The 18,218-nt window shown below is 50.6% G+C and overlaps 7 protein-coding genes across 7 annotated transcripts; 4 read left to right on the top strand and 3 right to left on the bottom strand.

Annotated features, from left to right (window-relative positions):
- The first annotated feature begins 66 nt into the window (after positions 1-66).
- On the top strand, positions 67-2,010 carry RAM2 (CAAX geranylgeranyltransferase alpha subunit). The gene is made up of 3 exons (XM_018276558.2): positions 67-222; positions 340-1,047; positions 1,109-2,010. Exons 1-3 carry the CDS (start codon positions 195-197, stop codon positions 1,999-2,001), a joined length of 1,629 nt encoding a protein of 542 aa, XP_018127729.1. The 5' UTR covers positions 67-194; the 3' UTR covers positions 2,002-2,010.
- A 442-nt stretch (positions 2,011-2,452) lies between these two features.
- On the bottom strand, positions 2,453-4,171 carry VE01_07121 (uncharacterized protein; the record flags this gene model as incomplete). Its single annotated transcript, XM_018276557.2, has 4 exons — positions 3,559-4,171; positions 3,247-3,471; positions 2,874-2,980; positions 2,453-2,779 (listed from the first exon to the last, which is right to left on the bottom strand). The coding sequence occupies exons 1-4, from the start codon at positions 3,767-3,769 to the stop codon at positions 2,453-2,455; spliced, it is 870 nt and encodes a 289-aa protein (XP_018127730.1). The 5' UTR covers positions 3,770-4,171.
- On the bottom strand, positions 4,172-6,746 carry TRP1_1 (bifunctional tryptophan synthase trp1). The gene is made up of 2 exons (XM_018276556.2): positions 6,258-6,746; positions 4,172-6,206 (listed from the first exon to the last, which is right to left on the bottom strand). The coding sequence occupies exons 1-2, from the start codon at positions 6,575-6,577 to the stop codon at positions 4,235-4,237; spliced, it is 2,292 nt and encodes a 763-aa protein (XP_018127731.1). The 5' UTR covers positions 6,578-6,746; the 3' UTR covers positions 4,172-4,234.
- Positions 6,747-6,855: 109 nt separating this feature from the next.
- Positions 6,856-12,822, top strand: VE01_07119 (uncharacterized protein). The gene is made up of 3 exons (XM_018276555.2): positions 6,856-7,005; positions 7,062-11,145; positions 11,195-12,822. Exons 1-3 carry the CDS (start codon positions 6,935-6,937, stop codon positions 12,548-12,550), a joined length of 5,511 nt encoding a protein of 1,836 aa, XP_018127715.1. The 5' UTR covers positions 6,856-6,934; the 3' UTR covers positions 12,551-12,822.
- On the bottom strand, positions 12,733-13,924 carry TIM9 (protein transporter tim9). Its single transcript, XM_018276554.2, has 4 exons — positions 13,749-13,924; positions 13,573-13,686; positions 13,391-13,466; positions 12,733-13,248 (listed from the first exon to the last, which is right to left on the bottom strand). The coding sequence occupies exons 2-4, from the start codon at positions 13,578-13,580 to the stop codon at positions 13,066-13,068; spliced, it is 267 nt and encodes an 88-aa protein (XP_018127714.1). The 5' UTR covers positions 13,581-13,686; positions 13,749-13,924; the 3' UTR covers positions 12,733-13,065.
- A 1,416-nt stretch (positions 13,925-15,340) lies between these two features.
- VE01_07117 (uncharacterized protein) lies at positions 15,341-16,756 on the top strand (the record flags this gene model as incomplete). The annotated part of the gene is made up of 3 exons (XM_018276553.1): positions 15,341-15,527; positions 15,722-15,874; positions 15,927-16,756. 3 exons carry the CDS (start codon positions 15,341-15,343, stop codon positions 16,754-16,756), a joined length of 1,170 nt encoding a protein of 389 aa, XP_018127717.1.
- A 535-nt stretch (positions 16,757-17,291) lies between these two features.
- VE01_07116 (uncharacterized protein) lies at positions 17,292-17,770 on the top strand (the record flags this gene model as incomplete). Its single annotated transcript, XM_018276552.1, has 2 exons — positions 17,292-17,523; positions 17,583-17,770. The coding sequence occupies 2 exons, from the start codon at positions 17,292-17,294 to the stop codon at positions 17,768-17,770; spliced, it is 420 nt and encodes a 139-aa protein (XP_018127716.1).
- Between the last annotated feature and the right edge of the window lie 448 nt (positions 17,771-18,218).

The raw sequence follows: 18,218 nt of genomic DNA, 5'->3' as shown, positions 1-18,218 counted from the left end.
ATCGTAAAGACAAGAACGTAATCCCATCGCAATTGGTATAATTCGAGCCTTTGAGTGGTTGCATTGAAATGTGATAGTTGACTGCTCTCTGGTAGCTTCCGTCTCTTAGCATTGTCCCTTACCGCACTTCGCGACGTCCCTCACCTCACCTCAATATTCCTACATAAACCCCGCCATCCCCCGCAACAGCAACGATGGCTCCCAAGGGCAAGCAACAATCCCGTAAGTACCACTTCTATCCATACTCTTTTACCGAAATAGCACTTTCCAAGGGCCTTTCGGTAATCCGCAACAAGCTATGACGTAGACTATGAGCTCTAACGGTCCAAATTTCTACAGAAAAGCAAGCGGCTTCAAAACCACCTCCGCCAACAGAGTACAAGACTATCGGCGAAAAGCGACGTGCGGAATACCTTGCTTCTAGGCCTCTACAGGTTCTGCATGATACGAAAGGCTGGGACGGGCTCACGGCTGCGGAAAAGACTGCATACTCTACGTTTGCGCTGCTAGAATCTGAGGCCTACACAACCTGGAGCGCACCACTACAGAAGGATTTCCTAAAGCTTGTTGACCAGCTCAAGATCTCACAACCACTACCGGAGCCATATCCGCTAGGCAAAGACAGGAGGGGAAATAATATCGAGGATTATACGATTCCGCAGTACGAGGCGTGGAAGGAGGACGAGGAGAAACTGAGGATACTGAAATGGGAGAGTGAGACCTTTAGAGAGAAGTGGGCGAAACAGCATTACAAACCTAGTACGGAGCCGAGTAGCGCCGACAAGGACTATATCAAGAAGTGCATCTGGGAGCCGGAAACTACGGATTTGGATTTTGAGAAGGTCAACGAGGAGACACTACGACCTTTGACGGAAGAAGATAGGCTGGACGAACAGAAGCGCAGAGCTGAGATTGTTAAAATGGAATCGGGAAAGCAGGTTGGCAGATATGAGGGAGATCCGACTTGGGATGATGTGACGCCCATTCCACAAGACGATGGGAAGAACCCATTAGCAGCAATTGCCTACACCGACGAGTATGCGGAAGGTATGTCTCCCTCCCCAACCCCCAACACTTTTTACCCAACCCAGCTAACTCGTCACAACAGCCATCGCCTACCTCCGCGCCGTCATGGCATCCAAAGAGCACTCCCCGCGCACCCTAGCACTAACATCCCACATCATCAGCCTCAACCCCGCCCACTACACCGTCTGGCTCTACCGGGCGAGCACTCTCTTCGCGCTAACCTTCACTCTCTCTGACGAGCTCGCCTGGCTCAACGAAGTGGCGCTTAACAACCAAAAGAACTACCAGATCTGGCACCACCGCCAGCTCCTGATCGATAACCTCTACCCCACCATCTCCGCCGATCGCGAAAAGGTGCTAGAGCTCGCGAGGGAGGAGATCGCGTTCCTGACGCAGATGTTTGCGGAGGATAGCAAGAATTACCATGTTTGGTCATACCGCCAATATCTCGTGAGGAAACTGGATTTGTTCCCGAGTCAGTGTCAGGACCCCGGGGAGCTGGGAGCGGTGGAGAGGTTGATTGAGGAGGATGTGAGGAATAACTCCGCCTGGTCGCATCGGTTCTTCCTCGTGTTTTCGGATCCGGGGAACTCGACTGAGGGGTCCAAGGCTACGGAGGTTGATCCCAAAATCCCGGCTGAGATCCTGGACCGCGAGATTAGGGTCGCGGAGAACGCGATCTATCTTGCGCCGCAGAACCAGAGTCCGTGGAACTTCCTGCGCGGCGTGCTGAGGAAGGGGGGGAGGGAGTTGAAGTCTGAGGAGGGGTTTGCGGGAGAGTTTGTTAAACTTGGAGACGCGGAGGAGGAGGTGAGGAGCTCGCATGCGTTGGATTTTTTGGCTGATGTGTGGGCGGAGAAGGGGGAGAAGGAGAGGGCCGATAGGGCGCTGAGGTTGTTGGGGGAGAAGTATGATGGGGTGAGGAAGAATTATTGGGAGTGGAGGAGGGCGGCGCTGGGGGAGGTAAAGGCATAAGTGTTGGGGGATTTGGGGGGGTTTGGGGGGTTCAACTTGGTATGGTTGATGACTGGGGGTGGGGCGTAAAAAATATGTTATGTTATTGTTAACAGTTGCAATTGAGAACGATGGTTTTTGAATATGTTATAATTTGGCTTTTATTGGGATTAACTGGAATTGATTGAATATTGATTTGGGCGTTGTTAATTATGCTGTTTCTCTTCTCCATGCTGTTGCTAAGCTCATATCCCATTCTCAACTTTGTAAAATCCAGTTCCCCCATAAAGCGATGCAGACACCCCATTTCCCCACCAGAAAGAAATCTGTCGAGTACTTGATAATACCCCCAACCACAGCAAGCGCTCTTGACTCTAGATTTGCAAAAAAAAAAAAAAAAACCCCCCCTCCCGCTACAGCATCGTACTCTCCTCGACGACCATCACCCCCATCACCCCCCCGCCTCCCACCCTCACCCGCTCCCCCCCTCCCTATCCGCTCCCGCTCCACCCCCCACCTTCCCCACCACCGGCTCCTTCCAATCCTTCGGCATCACCCCCCTCGGCTCCCCCCTCCCCGGCGGCACATATACGAACGCATCCTCCCCCGCCCCCGGGCCATCAAGTCTACAATCCCATTCAATCCCCGTTTTGATCTTGAAGAACTTGCGGAACTGCCGGAAGGCAACGTCGAAGGTCGAGGGGACCATGTATTCTTTGATGTAGGTTGTGGCGTGGCCGGGGCGGTTGAATTTTATGCCCACGGTGTAGGTGTAGGGGGAGGCGTTGGATTCGAAGAGCTGGAGGGGGCGTTAGAAGATATGACGGGGATGGGAGAGGGAGGGGGAAGAGGGAGAGGGGGGGAGAGGGGGGGAGCGGAGGAGGGGGACGTACGAGGAGGGTGTATTTCTCGACTCTGGTTTTCTGGTCGACTTTTGTGAGACGGCTTAGGACCACGAGATATTTGAAGCCGGTCGTGTCGAGGTAGACGTGGTGGAGGCCTGGATTGTTAGTCTCGGTTTGTAATTATTGTGCTTCTCCCTCTTGGGCGATCACCTTGGAATTCCATGATTTTGATAACTAGCAATAGAAACGCGAAATTAGGAAATAGTTGTCGACCATGTACACTTTATTTCAATATAACCTGGATAAAGAATAAAAGGGAATAGAGGGAAACAAAGGGGAAATAAAAACATTTAGTCTTTATTTGAATATAACATGGAGAAAGAATAAGGGGAACAAAGGGGAAATAAAAAAAACCACCTACCCGGATCCGCCAATCCCTTCATAGAATTCGCACCCTCAATAAACTTCTTCTTGTAAATAGCCTTCGCCTCGCTGAGCCGATTCTGTCTCTTCAGCACACTCTGAATCTCATGAAAATTCGCCGAAATGACCCTCGGCTTCCCATTCTTGGTAAAGATCGAATCCTCCACATACTCCCACTGAACGATTCTGCATCTCGCCTTCCCCATTGAAATGGACTTCTCGACTGGAACCAGAGACCGAAAGTCAGAGGGAGGCGGTCAATGAGAAGTAATGAAATGAATATGAAAATGAAAATGGAGACAAAACTTACCCGCGGGGGGTCTCTTGTGGAACTCATCGATGGTGGTCACGAGGAGGGTTGTTCGGTCTGTTACTGTGCTGTCGACGCAGCCGCCGTGGCCGGCGATTAGGCGGGCGATGTTTAGGTGAGTTCGAGGGTAACGCCCGAAATCGCCTTGCAGGACGAAGACTTTGCCGGCGAAGATTTTGTCTGCTGGCGGTACTGCTGATTTCTTGGCCATTTTATCGTACTGGTGAAACTGTTGCTCGGTGAGGTAGTTGATCTCGACCGAGGTTGTAAATTATTTAAAACGGAACGAATTTAGTCGAGCAGTCTTCAAGAGAGTGATGTAGAGTGAAGAGTTAAGTGAGTATGAAATAATGAGGTGCCCAAGTATATAATATGAAGTGAGTAAACTGAGAAGACGCCCGTGTTGAAGGTATAAGGAAGCTGCACTTTATCTCTGGTTGTCTTGGAACCTACACGAAGTCTCAAAGAGAAGAGTAGGTTCTGTCTGAATGCTGTGGACGAAGAGTGTGCGGCTGCAATCGACCTACTTGTGTCCGAATATATTTGTTAGGGTGAAGAAGAGGAAGAACTTTGTCGATGGCAATTTCACATGGCACCTCAGAAGACGGTTGAACTTTTTGTGGTATTAAAATCATTGGATCATAAAGACATTCTGAAGAATTCCTTCCACCTTTACTCAACGAACACTTTTTGCCGCCTTGATGAAGGATATGATCTTATCAAGATCCTGAGCGCCACCCTCCTCAACACCGCTGCTGACATCAACTCCGATAATCCTGCTGCTCAACTCGCCAACCTCACGAACAGCCCCCACAACATTATCAGCGTTCAGACCACCAGCAAGCATCACGCGAAGCCCTTGGTCTTTCTCCAGGGTTTCCCTAACTTTGCTCATATCCAACTTTTCACCCGATCCGCCAGTTGCAGAATCAAGCAATGGAACTGCATGGTAGCCTCTGGAGCCGATGTTGACCTGTTCGGGCCTGAAGCTCTTAACGACCGGGACGGGGATGAGTTTCGACCACTCCAATGGCTCATCGCCGTGGAGTTGAACAACATCCAAGCTAAACAACTTCTGCAGTCTCAAAACTTCCTCAAGCGACTGGTTTTGGAAGACACCAACTAGTAGAGGGCGCGCAGATGTCAAAGTAGATGCCGCCGCGGCAAAGAAATCAGAGCCCGCAGTTGCCTTGATCTGTGAATTGGTCTTGACAGTCCTTGGCGTCGCTTTGTGTACCACCTCAGAAATTGCCAGTCCTTCCTCCTCAGTGACAGTGCGTTTACGGCCTGGGACAAGTATCATGCCAACAAAATCTGCACCAGCTGCAACCGCCGTTGCAGCGGCTTTGGCAGACCGTGTTCCACAGATCTTAACCAGAAGGGGCTGTTCTGGCGCGTTCGTAGGCGCATCAAGGGAGCCTCCAAGGAGTTCCGCAATGAACTTGGGCTTGTCACTCGCCCGCATAAGCGCCTCACCAACAAGAACAGCTCCAACACCATTCTTCTGATAAGACGCCACGTCTTGAGGCCCAGAAATACCACTCAGAGCACATACGATTGTTGTCTCTGGGACTTGGCTCATGAGACGGCTCGTAGTTTCCAAGTCAACCTCGAAGCTTGCCAGGTTTCGGTTATTTACACCTATAACCTTAGCTCCAAGGTCAACTGCCACCTTCATTTCGTCTGCGGTGTTAACCTCAACCAATGGCTCCATCCCTAGAGTCAGGGAATATGAGTAAAGCCTTTGCAAGGTGGCTTCGTCCAGCATCTTCACGATGAGCAACACAGTATCGGCCCCGGCAAGTCTTGCTTCGAGTATTTGGTATTCCTCGAAGATGAATTCCTTTCGGAGTATAGCTGGTCGATTAGGCATGCCTTCCAGCGCTTGGCGGACATAACGCAAATCGTCAATACTCCCCTTGAACCACTCGGGCTCCGTAAGTACCGAAATAACACTCGCCCCAGCAAGTGCATACTCCATGGCCTGGGCAGGCGCACACGTCGAAATGGATATTATACCCTTCGAAGGAGACGCCCGTTTAACCTCAGCCATGAGAGATAGTGGGTATGGGGACAGCCTCAACCGATCCACAAATGATATGTTTGGTGGGGAAAGGTTCATATCATAAGACGCCTGGAGGTCACTCGGACGCTGGGATGGGATTTGCTTCTGTGCAGTGACAGCAGCCTTTCGGTGGGCGAATATTTTGTCGAGAATGTTCTCTTTCTGGGAAGAGGCGACCCCAGGCGGTGTAGCTTTGGACGCAGCTTCTTTTTGAAGCCGTTCGTTCTCTGCCCATGTACCACCACGCATCTTCAAGAAGTTCTTCAGCATAACCCGGCCCTCTTCAGTTAAGATGCTTTCCGGGTGGAACTGAACTCCTTCTACGACGTACTCTTTGTGACGCACACCCATGATGACACCTTTCCCGTCATTGTTATCTGGGCCCGCTATCCAGGACGTCACCTCCAAGGCCTCCGGTAGAGTCGGATGTGTTCCGGCTAGCGAGTGGTATCGTGTAACAGGTAAGTCCTGTGGAAGTCCCGCGTACATCCCTTTGGAGTCATGGCGCAAAGGCGACGTTTTTCCGTGGAGAATCTCGCCTGCATACGAGACCTCACCGCCGAAGACGGAGAAGATGCATTGTCTGCCAATTGTCAGTTTTCCATAGGTATAAATTGCCAATGTCAATACTTACTGTCCCATGCAGACCCCAAGAACAGGAATCTTTCCTGCGAAATGCTTAATAGCATCTCTGCTAACTCCGGAGTCGGAGCTTGGGTGACCTGGGCCAGGGCTGATGACCAGTTGCGTTGGCTTCTTAGCAGCGAGTTCCTCCACAGTTATCTTGTCATTGCGGTAAACTGTAACTGTTGCGCCCTCGAGCACCAGGTATTGGTAAATGTTCCAGGTGAAAGAATCGTAGTTATCAATCATAATAAGGTTGGAAGCATTTTCGAGCGGCGCCACGGCGGCGTGCCCGTGGGGGGAATGGTCGATCAGTTCAAGAGAAGGCATGTTGATCTTATAATAGTTTCTCGCACAGTTTCTTCGAGTGGCCGGCGACCTAAAACCGGCTTGAGAGAAGAGTTTGGGTCATGTACTGGTGTTGAGTAAATGTGGTATTCTTATCGAAGGCAATTGTCCCGAGATATTATTTAGCTGTAGCCCTCTAGCGATAGAGTCATTCGCCCCCACATTCACCCACCACAAGTTCGGCACCCTAGGGTCCCTTGTAAACGCGGTTGCACTATTTCCCGACGCGCCAAATAAACAGCCGCGCAGCACTTGCGACCCTATCAAGACATCGAAGAGCTTTTTGAAGCTCCATGCCATGCTGCTCCTGCACAGCATACATTGCTGTGCCCGATAGCAATGGTGCCAAATAATGAGTCGAATTATTTCCCCCCGTTGGAGGAATGTTTATCCAACAAACAGCTCCTCATGTATGCCTATCCAAACTCTTCGAACTCAAAACCCACCCATACTGACTTCATCGTAGCTCCTGGGGGGCAGCATACTCCTGCCTCTTGCACCTTGATAAATTTGGGACATCGGATTCCCATTTAGAGAGCTTTTTTAGTGACACACAAGTTCAAAAATTGCTGGCGCGACCTTTTCACCCATTTTCATTCTCGCAATCCAACACCAAAGCTGCCTTCGAAACCAAAACAGCTGCTATCAATGTTGCTCCAACTAGCAATTGCGAATACGATATCAACAAAATAAAGGAGGATGCGCTTTGGCTCAGTAAAGAGGTTCAGATCGATGAGGTTTCGGCGTTGAGGATTATCGTTTTGGAATACCAATCCCGGGCAGCAGCGCAACTCAAAAGCGAATTCTCGAATGAGGAAGCCGTCAGCCTCCAGACAGCTGCTGGGAACATCAACACCGAGTCTTCGAACCTTCTATCTCTTGCGCTCAGCGCGGCGAAGAATGCTGCGGGCGGAAATAAATCAGATTCAGACGAGGATAGACGACTTCGCGCCGTTCAGTTATATCTCACGGAACGCCAGAGTATTCTAGCGTGCAGCAAATTGATTTTCCATGTCGGCTTCCGCACGTTTGAATCGAAAGGCAAGGGCCTTAACGCTGAAACGACATGGATAGATCGCGTGGCAGAAGCCTTTGTCACATCACAGGAGCAGAACCCGGAAAGGTTCTTGCATTACTCTATCACATCCCTAAAGGCGAATTTTGATACCCTTAATGATGGAAGCGGGTGGTTCAAATGCGAGGGTGGTCGACCGAACGTCGAATCTGAGTGGCTCCAAGGCCGAGTTATTGAGGCAGTGCACTCCTTGGAGATCACTCTGTTGATCTTGGACTATCGGAAAGACACTCGTTCGGGTGCAAATGTGCTCGAATGGTTTCAATTTATGTCTGCTTATGGCTTCTTTGAAAACTTTAGTCACCCCGATCCTTCGCTACTCACTCTTACGTCCTCAATCCAGTCGCTGGTATCGGTAGTATCACTATCAATGCTTGATTGCCAAAATATGGTGTTGCAGATTTACGATGAAGGCCAAACCGAGGCCCCAGAGACCGAGGACGGCACGCCATCATATATTACGGACCTGGAGACTATCCTCAAAATACACGAGGTAATTTCCATGTCCGCATCCAATGTGTCCACTATCGCTAGTCCGGCAATTCTCGCATGGGCGCTTATTTTATTCGCCATGGAAGACTTGACAAGAAAGAAGGATGAAGCTCGATCCCGCGCCCTTGAGGCTACGGAAGATGACGACGAAAACTATGGGTTAAATTCTTCAACTGGACCGAGCGCGACAGCTGATACTGGAATTTTTGCGGAAGTGATAGCTGCTATCATGACCGGACATGAAAAGGAAAGCCCTATACACTATTTGGCAGTCTGTGCGGTAGACCAGATCAAAGTCTTTAATGTATTATCAATGCTGGCAACCACGTTTGGCGCAAGCTCTGGGCAGGACCTGGCGGACATTTTCGACTCAAGGATACGGATTATTATCTTGGACGTTATTCGATGCACTACACCCCTGGTCCAATACGGCGAGGAAGTTGTATCTGCAGCATTGTCGTGCCTGACAGGCGCCACTGATTATTGGAACCAGAACACGTTTCACTCTGCTCGGATTGATGAAAATCCCGTCACATATTTCATGCAGGATGATTACCTCGTGGAAAGGTTCCTATCTGCATCAGCGTCGAGATACCCTTACGAAAGCCTTCCATTCTTGAGGTTCATCCGTGCAATTTCAAGCTGCGAGTACGAGGCAGATGATGGCACGCCTGCTGCCGTCCAGTCTCTCGACAATCTCACATGTTTTATGTTTGCTTTGCCGCACGACTTCCGAGACTACCAGACTACACAGGAGGAAGAGAATTTGAATATTGTCGAACTAACCGACAGCGTAATGCTATTCAAGCCTCGTGCGAACCTAAGCTTGATGTATAGGCGAACGGGTTCGGGCGGTGTCTCAACTGGCATGGAACAAATTACAAACGAATTTTGCATTCCAGCTGGCACCCAAGGACGTATTGTTTCGGAACGCAATCCTAGAGTCGCTGTGTGGTTCTACGAGTACTCAGGTCTGAAATACTTGGGTAAACTCCTCGAGGCTGGAATGGGTGCTGGAGAGTATGTCGACGCCATAAAAGACCAGCTTGCCTCTCAAGAAGATCTCGTTGAGATTGTTTCGATTTTGGCCACTCTTGTCAGAACAAGCATCCGTATAAATGAGTCGAATGGCGGGACAGGCGACTCGAACGGGGCAGCCCATCGGATACTTGAGCAAGCCAGTGACGGCCTCGATCGCAACCGCGATATCGTGTTGGTTGTTTTCTCAATTTTCGAAGAGGAGCTGGAACGGCAAGCCGGCGGGTCAGCTTCTGAAGCAAACCTAGATCTTCTCAATGCCTGCGTTCAATTCATTCACGCGCTGGTGCCTGTTCTTCCAGGAAGAGTATGGCCCTTGATCGCTCGCTCAGGTTTGCTTGACCAGGAGGGCCGCAGTGGTCGTCTCACTACGATACTGTCTGGCATTGAGTTCGTAAACGCAAAGTTTGACTTCTTACTATCGTCCGTCCATCTCTTCGGAGCGTTAGTCGAAGACCTGGTCACACACGCTGTCCTTCGGAAAGGCGGCTTGAAATCTACTGCACAGACGGGTAGCACCGATGATTTAGGAACTGGCGTCCCGGATCACGTTCTTTCAAAGGTCACCGCATCGTATTCCAAAACTCTTCTTGGGGTGTTTGAAAGTGCCTGCAATTGGCGTTATGCGATCCCCGAGCAACGCCTCTTATTGTCGAAACATATTTCATCTATATTCGATAAGTTGCTGCATTACAACTATGGTATTGGAGAGGATCCATCCTCTGGTTCAAACCTTTCGTCATCACTGGGCCCAGCAGCAAGTCAAGTAGTGGAAACCTTCCTATCGCCAACATCAGGTCTTCTCCGGTTCCAATCTTTATTCAGAGGCTTTCTGGACGGATTCGCAACTCCAGAGTCGACGGTCCGGAACCAATATCGTATACTATGGATTGCACAAGTAAAGTCGATCCTCGGCTTCACGAAGAGTTTGATAAAAGTCGGCACGCTACTTCAACGATCAGGTTCTCAGTTGGAAGGCCAACTTTTCAAGGTTTCACCGCTCATTGCCAGGCTTTACGCTGTCAATTGGGCCTATCGACTGCCTGTTACAACTCTACTCGAGGAACTTGTAATTATTGCATCTGCAAACACAGGAGAGCCTCCTTCGTTACTTGCTCACCTTGGACAAGAAACATCAAAAAACTTCCTTCACATGCTGTTGAATTTAGGAAAGCCATTAAACAGCGACGACCACGTTATTCCGATATGGAACTTGCTGTCTGCTGTTGTTAGCAACCGCCAGCAGTGGTTTGCCATTTATCTTCTTACGGGTAAAAACCCCCGTGATAACTTGAAAGGAAACGCAAACGGCGCAGCCGCGACTTCGAAATCTCTGATAAGCATTGCCTTAGGGGAGCTATCAAACATCAAACAAATCCCCATGCCGCGAGCTCTGGCTATTCTACAATTTATTTCTCTGGCTCAAAACTACTGGCCATGGGCTATGAAAGACGCTCTGAAGAATTCAGACTTCAACACAGCGTTGCTGGACCATGTTAGTGGCTTCGAGGCACTGGCTGCATCTGCAAGCACCGATCGCTCAATCGAGGGCGCATTCCAGGCACGTATGGCTGCATATGTCGCTGAAATTTTAGCCATGCACCTCTATCATTCGCGGCAGTCGGGGAATGTTGCCCCTGTCAAAGATATACTCCCCAAACTGAAATATTTCATACGATGTGGGGTTGCAGCGCCAGCTTATAATGCCTCACTTCAGACCAATCTTAAGAGGAACTTGGAAGCTCGTTACCCTGGCTGCAACCTGCAGAGCTTCAAGTTCACCCAACTACAAACCCAAACGCTTGGAAAAGACTATTTTTACAACATTGAACTGGCTAACAAGATGCTATGTTTCCACCAGGCGTGGAAAGGCAAGAAGGGCGACGGCATTATTCAAGAACTCATAAAGGCCAATGTCAACCTCTCCGTGGTCGATGCGCAAATAGTATGTTCTGCACCACTCTATACTCGGTCTATCAACTAACATAATCTAGTCTCTTCTTCGTGGTTGGGAAATGCTTGCCATTGAGCTCAGCCACAACCTTGGTGGGACAGCAGATATTGGCCCATCAGTCGCCACGATCTCATGTGAAATTGCTCGGGACTGTCTGATATCCAATACGAGGAGTCAACCCCCGGAAGCTATATTCTCGCGACTGAACCAGACCCGGGCAGACTTTGCATTGACTTTGCTACAGAAGCTACTGCAGACAAACCCAGACACACCAATGTTGAAGGAGCTTCTTCCAATTGCTTGGAGGGCAATTGTTGATCTGCAAACAACCTTTGAATTGGCCCTGTCTGATGGACCGGAAGCCGCTCAGTATTATAGGACGTTGCTAAAGGTGCTTTTCCTGTTACTACGAATCCACACACGGAAAGACACGTCAGATCAGCAATTCCGTTCGTCGCTGAACGCCGTTCCCGCAGCCGCCCAAGCAAACCTAACTATCGCCTTGGACATACTCGATAATATTGTCGGGCAAGGCTTCCGAGACCTAGCAACGGCCCTCCACCAGCAATCCGGCACAATCATGCCTGATGACATCGCCATCATCACCGCCATCCTGCAAAACTGCCTCCTCATGCCAGGCATGGAGGTCCGAACAGTCGAGGTCCAAGCCATTCTCTCCAAGCACGGCACCGCCCGCATGGCCACCGCCCTCTTCTCCTGGGCAGACAAACTAGCCATCGACGGCGACCCAGTCTATGGCGAGCTCAGCATCCTCTTCCTCCTCGAGCTCTCTACCATCCCCGAGATCGCCGAGCAACTCGCCGTCGAAGGCGTCCTCGGCCTGCTTTCCTCCGCCCCTCTCACAGTGTACATGCGCCGCGCCAACGTCGGGCCCTTTGCCGATTCCGCGGGTGCGATACGCTGTTACAGCATCTGGGCAAGAGGTATCCTTCCCTTGCTTCTGAATCTGCTCGCGCGCCTCGAGACGAGCATCGCGGCGGAGGTTGCCGTGTTCCTGAGCCAGTTCCCGAATCTGCTGGAGCAGGCGGAGCACTCGCTAGACTCGAGCGATGATGAGCGCCGACCTGGGAGACCGAGGAGAGAGACTCGTGTGGCGCTGTTGACGTTGTCAGAGGCGCATTCCCTGGCGCTGCTGACGATGATCTTGAATAGCTGCCGCAATCAGGTGTCAGGCGTTTTGCCGATACCGTGGGATGCCACAGCGGTGCTGGAGAGCGTCGAGTACTGGCTGAGCAGCCGGGTATTACTGAGCCAGCGGATTGTGCCGTTGGGGTTGAGGGAGTCGGAGCTGGAGAGGACGGGGAAGCTGGAGGAGAAGGTAGTGGATGAATTGCTGGGGTTGAAGGATGTGTTGACGCAACTTAATGAGGGTTGATAGGGAGGATTATGGGGGGGTAGGTACCCCGTGGGGGTTGGAAAATATGTGTGAGATACATTGGTGTTTTTATATCGTGCGTAAAGAATGTTGCGTAACGGACCAGGCGGGGTCATCTGGGAGTTGTGGTGCATCATCTTCATAGTTTGTACACGCATATTAAGTTTATGGATGATACATGTGTTTTTAGATTCTGTGCATTTCGATTTGCTGTAGCCGTCTTGAAGTCTCCTGTCCTCACAGTCACTGAAACCCATCAAGTGAACCTTCAGACCGTGAAATAGAGTTTTTATACTTCTACGTATATCTATCCTACAACCAATCGGACACCCGACTTCTCCGGGTGCTTTTTACTTCAACAACCCATCAAGCCCCAGCACCCCATCCATCTCCATTCCCGTGTTCCTACATCCCAATCGGCATCCCAGCCCATCTATATGCGGACACAAACACCCACATCACACATCTATCGTACACTATCTCTCGTTCATCTCCCCAGGGCCAATATCTGGCGCTTATTTGGGGTTGTTCATCATCTGCGCCTGCTGCTCCGAGAAGCGCTGTCCTATCCTCTCGCTCCCAGCCATGAACTTCTGCACGCAGCGGTTGACGCAGCCGGACTCGTGGGCGATGAGGGACTTGGTGGTGAAGTCGTCGATGCAGGAGTCGAAGCAGCGGTCGACGAGGCCGGAGAACATCTGTGGGTGGTGTGTTAGTATGTGTGTATTGGTGACGATAAATGGCGGTGGTAGGATAGGTGTTTGGATTTGATGGTCTGGGTGGAGGTGGCTTGGGAATCGAGGGTGCGATGGGGGAAGATGGAGATGAGGGCAGACGTACGTTCATGAACTCCTTCATCTGCTTGCGCTCCATGCGCGCCTGGAATTCGCGCTGCTCCGAGGCATTGAGTCCGAGTCTGTTGTGAGAGAGAGGCGTTAGAATCGGCTATGTAATTTTCTGGCCCATGTCTGCCCGAGAGGACATCAATCGACAAAGAGTAGTAGGTTGAGTGAACTGCTTACCCGTCCATATTGCTGTATTGGTAGCGCGGGTATTATATTGGTGGGTGGTGTAAAGGGGTGCGTGGTCGGGGATGGTAATAGATGGTAGTGTGAGCTTGTTTGGTGATATAAATCCTGTGAAGCTTGAACGTTCGTAGTTCCTTGAGTTTAGCGCGGACTGAGTTAGCGGTACGTACCACGGCTAGCGCTGGGACATTTTGAGTTGCTGGTCTCTCTCTTTGGACTCGCGAATGGAGCCAATGGGAGGGTTGGGGGGGAAATAGGTATTTCCGTCTCCGGGTTGGGGTCCTTAGGCTGACATTCAGGCAGAAACTAAGGCAGAAACTAAGGCAGAAACTAAGGCAGAAACTAATGTAAAAATAAGGCCGCAACTAAGGCAGTGTGTAGTTACTCCAACTCCCCCCCTCCTTGATACTCTATTGACGAGGAGAGGGATATATTTACTCTCAGAATACTCATTTTTATACGCAGTATTATTGGTTACCCCCCTCCCCCCAGAAGCTGCATATTTCTTCAAATTTTTCATATTTCTGCACCATGATGCTGCTTTCATGCAGCGCACATCAGATGAGTTCGTGTTTCCGTGTTTCATAATCCTTTCCTCTCTCGCCTTGGCGTCCAGTTGCAGTTGCGCTTTCCCTGTTATCACGTCTGCCTGCGTTGACCCCGCCACAAAACACAACGCACTTCCCCTCAAAGCGGTCCCTTCTAAAGAGGTACGACACCCTCAAAACTGGAGGTCGAATGCGTGGCCTTGTATTTTATACTTCTATTTATATATGCATTTATATATACCGTTCGGTAACTGGGATGTTCTGATAGGAGTACAGTCTATATAGACGGCAGGCAAGCAAGCAGGCAAGCAGGTAAATGTAACTCTGCCGTCTATGTCTATATTAATCCTTGGAGTGTCATCTTACAGAGGCATTTACTGCACATGCACAGAGTATATATATATATGTATATATATGTAACATGGCATAATTGAGCTCGATCTTATGAGTATATCATTCATATCGATCACAATTAATATCGTAATATCCTCACTATACCTCATATCTTATTTGCCTTTCTTCTACTCATGGTTCTACTTCTATCCCAAGCGGTAAAGCCCGTTTTTTAAGGTACGCTACACCAAACACCAGCACCACCCAACTACCACCCGTCTACCACCCACCAGTCTCTCTCTAGCCGCCCAATCCGGTTAAGAGTTCTGTAGCGGCTGGAACTTCTACTATCCCACAGCGTCTACTCCTCCACCTCTCCCCAATAGCCGCAATAACAAATAGGAAGACCATTCTTTTCTATCCAATACCTCCGATCGTTCTCGACATTTGGAAGCGTCTCATGCCATTTACACCTACAGCTACTCACTCTATACCCAGCGGCGACCCAACCAGTCTCTGATTTGAACCTTTCCCGCCTTGTCGCATACATACCGACCCCACGCCAACGGGCACACGGAAAACGCGACACTGACTCTCCACCCCGCAAACACTCATTCTACACCTCGCAATCTTGGGGGAACGACCTTATACGTTATCGCGCGGCTCCGAATCCAATAATTAAGCCATCTTCCCACCAGGCGACACAGTCCCGCATGTGTAAGATTCATACAGGCGGTCAGATTTAAGCAGCGCCAAGTTCCAATTTGCGACAGAGCCAACCCAGCCACACACCAACATTCGATATCCTCTTCATACCTGCGAGCGATTGTAATAGTTCAGCTCTTAGCTCTTGCTCACTGCAAAGCTTGAGCAACGCCGCCATGTCCTCCAGCCACAGCGCGCAATCGGGGCAGCAGCCGTACTCCCAGCCTCAGCCCAAGACGCTCCGACACTTCCCACTCACACATCAGAGCGCCCCTGCTCCGCCAGCAGCCTCGCCCCCAACGAAGAGAGACCTCAAGTCATGGTGGAAGGGTTTCAAGAGCCAGAAGAACCATGAGACTCAAGGTACACCAGCTGCCTCAGCCTCAGCCACAACCTCCCATTATCCCTCACCTTGTCCTGCGCCTCATTCGCGCGCGCAAGTTCTCCCAAGTGGCAGCGAGGCAATTTCCCCGTGGCGCCTGTACAGTTACAGCGCGGCTACTTGCGCAATTTGTGTATTCTTATAAATAAGGCATTTAACTAATCGCATGAAGCAGAACAACCGGCTGGCATTTTTGGTGTACCTCTGCGACAAAGTATTACATACGCGAACGTCGCGATATCGTTGGTTGATGCGGAGGGGAACAGCTATATTTACGGATATGTGCCTATAGTTGTGGCGAAGTGCGGTGTATACTTGAAGGAGAAAGGTCAGTTTATTTTCCCCGGCAACTTTTGAATTCATGGCTGATTGTGATATAGCCACCAATGTTGAGGGGATTTTCCGTATGAGTGGCTCGGAAAAGCGTATCAAGGAATTGCGCGCGATTTTCGACGCACCTGATCGCTATGGGAAGGGCCTTGACTGGGATGGATACACCGTCCATGACGCAGCAAATGTGCTCCGGCGCTATCTAAATCAGCTTCCAGAGCCGATTGTTCCTCTGGATCTATACGATCGTTTCCGTGCCCCTCTTCGCAGCGTCATGGGGCAAGAAGTAGTCTCGCCCGAAGACACGAATGGCATAATACAGACCTATCAACAACTAATTACAGAGCTACCGCCTCTGAACCGCCAATTACTGCTATATATCCTTGATCTATTAGCCGTTTTCTCATCCAAGTCAGACGAGAACCGTATGGACTCGGCCAACTTGGCCGCTATCTTCCAACCTGGAATGCTCTCTCACCCCCAGCACGACATGGCTCCAGAAGAGTACCATCTGAACCAAAATGTCTTGGTTTTCTTGATCGAGAACCAGGATCACTTCCTAATCGGCATGCGTGGCACGGCCGCGGACGAGAAGACGGTGCAAGACGTGCAGAAGGGAGGAACCCCGCCACCCGCGACGCCGACTTCGATCACCAAGAAGAGCGGAATCAGCAGGTCGCTGTCGAATGCGAGCGCAGGCGGCGACAACCCCAGGCATCCTGGCGGTGTACGCAGGAATGTCTCCGTGAACTCGGGGCACTCCAGGCGCTCTAATGGCGCGCCTGCAAGCCCTGGATTACGGCCGCTGACGCAAACTTCGGTCGAGAATGGTGGAAGTGTACCAGCTTCAATCAAGGAGGTTAAGAATGCGGAGTCATAGCACGGTTGAGTGGAGTATTCAGGCATTTTACAAAATGGTATCTCTCCTGTGGCGAATGCGCAGGATTGATAATTCTTGTCCTTCCTCATCATGGGAGCTTGAAAGGGGGTGCTGCATCCCGACGCTTTATTGCGACCACATACAGCCCTTCAAAGTCAGGGCTGAGGCGTCCGTGGGATTACTCGGGATGGCATGGAACAATGGGAACAAGGAGAACAAAGGGGCTGTTTAGACAATACCAACCAGGGAGGCGAAGTTTAGACAGGTAGTTGCTGGACAAAGGCCGAACGGCGGCTCATGGCGTCGAGCAACTCCCCCGGCTCGGCATGAAGCTACTTTATTCTTGTTGATGGCGCATATATTTCAAATGTCGAAGGTGGCATATACGGAAATTCAGAAATCAAAGAAAAACGGAGAAGACTGGTGTATTATGTTCCGCGCACGAGAGACAATAAGACAATAAAACCAGGAGGACTGATAATGAACAAAGCCCGATACATACTGATCTCAATTCTCTGCCTTGATCTGAACAGCCATGTTCCTCTTAAACAATGTTCTTTATTCCGCCACCCCCTGGTTCACCCAAACGACGACATATATCCAGAGAAGTCTCAAAACTCGAAAAAGACCAGAAGCCCGCGTCGTGTATTTAAGGACGGGAAATCTCCCCCCTTCTTCTCTTCCTCGGATCCTCAAGAAAAACGCGACAATTCACCTACCTCCTTCTCCTCCTCCGCTTCTCCTCGACACCTTCGACAAGCAAACAGGTAAGCCTCCAACTCACAGCACACACAGCCACCCTCACAGCTACTGACAATGTGCACAGAGGTCGGCACGAGCTGGAGCCGCTGCGGGCACATCACGCAGACCACCGGCCCGTGTTCCTTCTCCCGCACCTCCAGGACTCCCGGCCGCAACTGCCCGGAGTACTGGTTCCGGCATCGGCACGCGCAGGGCTTCTGCCCGGCTTGTGCTGCGAGGAGGAGATGGATTTGGCTTTGTGGGTTGTTGTAGAGAGGGACTTTTTTGCAGATAGGTGGGTTAGGAAGGGAAGAGGTGCAGGGCGAGATTTGTGCCCTTTTAGTTGGAGAGAGAAGACGATGAGTGTATAAAAAGGGTTGGGTAGACGGATTAGACAGGTTCTAATTCAATGATGCATCACCCGCAAACCTTGTTCCTGATGTTATGATGTATGAAATGTGACCCCTTTGCAAGTCAGACCAGTAAAGCACGTGTAGTTAGTACGCCAGGTCCGAAACAGCAAGAGCCTCCCTCGCTCCTACCTCGCTCCTCGGAAACCACCCCAAGAAACAACCCCAAACCACATCCCACTCCTCGAGCCGCTCCGTTTCCCAAACCGGCCACCCGTCCCCTTGGTAACACCGGATACGAGCCCGCTCCCCTCGCCAACCTGTCACCACTCCAAAAGCAGCAGCGTGGTCCAACCCTTTGGTTCGTCCCA

Source organism: Pseudogymnoascus verrucosus (assembly GCF_001662655.1).
Source record: "Pseudogymnoascus verrucosus strain UAMH 10579 unplaced genomic scaffold scaffold_42, whole genome shotgun sequence".
NCBI lineage: Eukaryota > Fungi > Ascomycota > Leotiomycetes > Thelebolales > Thelebolaceae > Pseudogymnoascus > Pseudogymnoascus verrucosus.
This window is presented reverse-complemented; position numbering and strand designations above follow the sequence as displayed.

Excerpts from the sequence above, each read along its gene's own strand:
- VE01_07119 (XM_018276555.2), top strand. The coding sequence starts at position 6,935 with ATGGTGCCAAATAATGAGTCGAATTATTTCCCCCCGTTGGAGGAATGT. Across the intron at positions 7,006-7,061 it reads TCCAACAAACAGCTCCTCAT|CTCCTGGGGGGCAGCATACT; the intron begins GTATGCCTATCC and ends ACTTCATCGTAG. Across the intron at positions 11,146-11,194 it reads CCGTGGTCGATGCGCAAATA|TCTCTTCTTCGTGGTTGGGA; the intron begins GTATGTTCTGCA and ends AACATAATCTAG.
- TIM9 (XM_018276554.2), bottom strand. Across the intron at positions 13,249-13,390 it reads AGATGAAGGAGTTCATGAAC|ATGTTCTCCGGCCTCGTCGA; the intron begins GTACGTCTGCCC and ends CACCACCCACAG.
- RAM2 (XM_018276558.2), top strand. The coding sequence starts at position 195 with ATGGCTCCCAAGGGCAAGCAACAATCCC. Across the intron at positions 223-339 it reads CAAGGGCAAGCAACAATCCC|AAAAGCAAGCGGCTTCAAAA; the intron begins GTAAGTACCACT and ends AAATTTCTACAG. Across the intron at positions 1,048-1,108 it reads CACCGACGAGTATGCGGAAG|CCATCGCCTACCTCCGCGCC; the intron begins GTATGTCTCCCT and ends TCGTCACAACAG.
- TRP1_1 (XM_018276556.2), bottom strand. The coding sequence starts at position 6,577 with ATGCCTTCTCTTGAACTGATCGACCATTCCCCCCACGGGCACGCCGCC. Across the intron at positions 6,207-6,257 it reads CTTGGGGTCTGCATGGGACA|ACAATGCATCTTCTCCGTCT; the intron begins GTAAGTATTGAC and ends GACAATTGGCAG.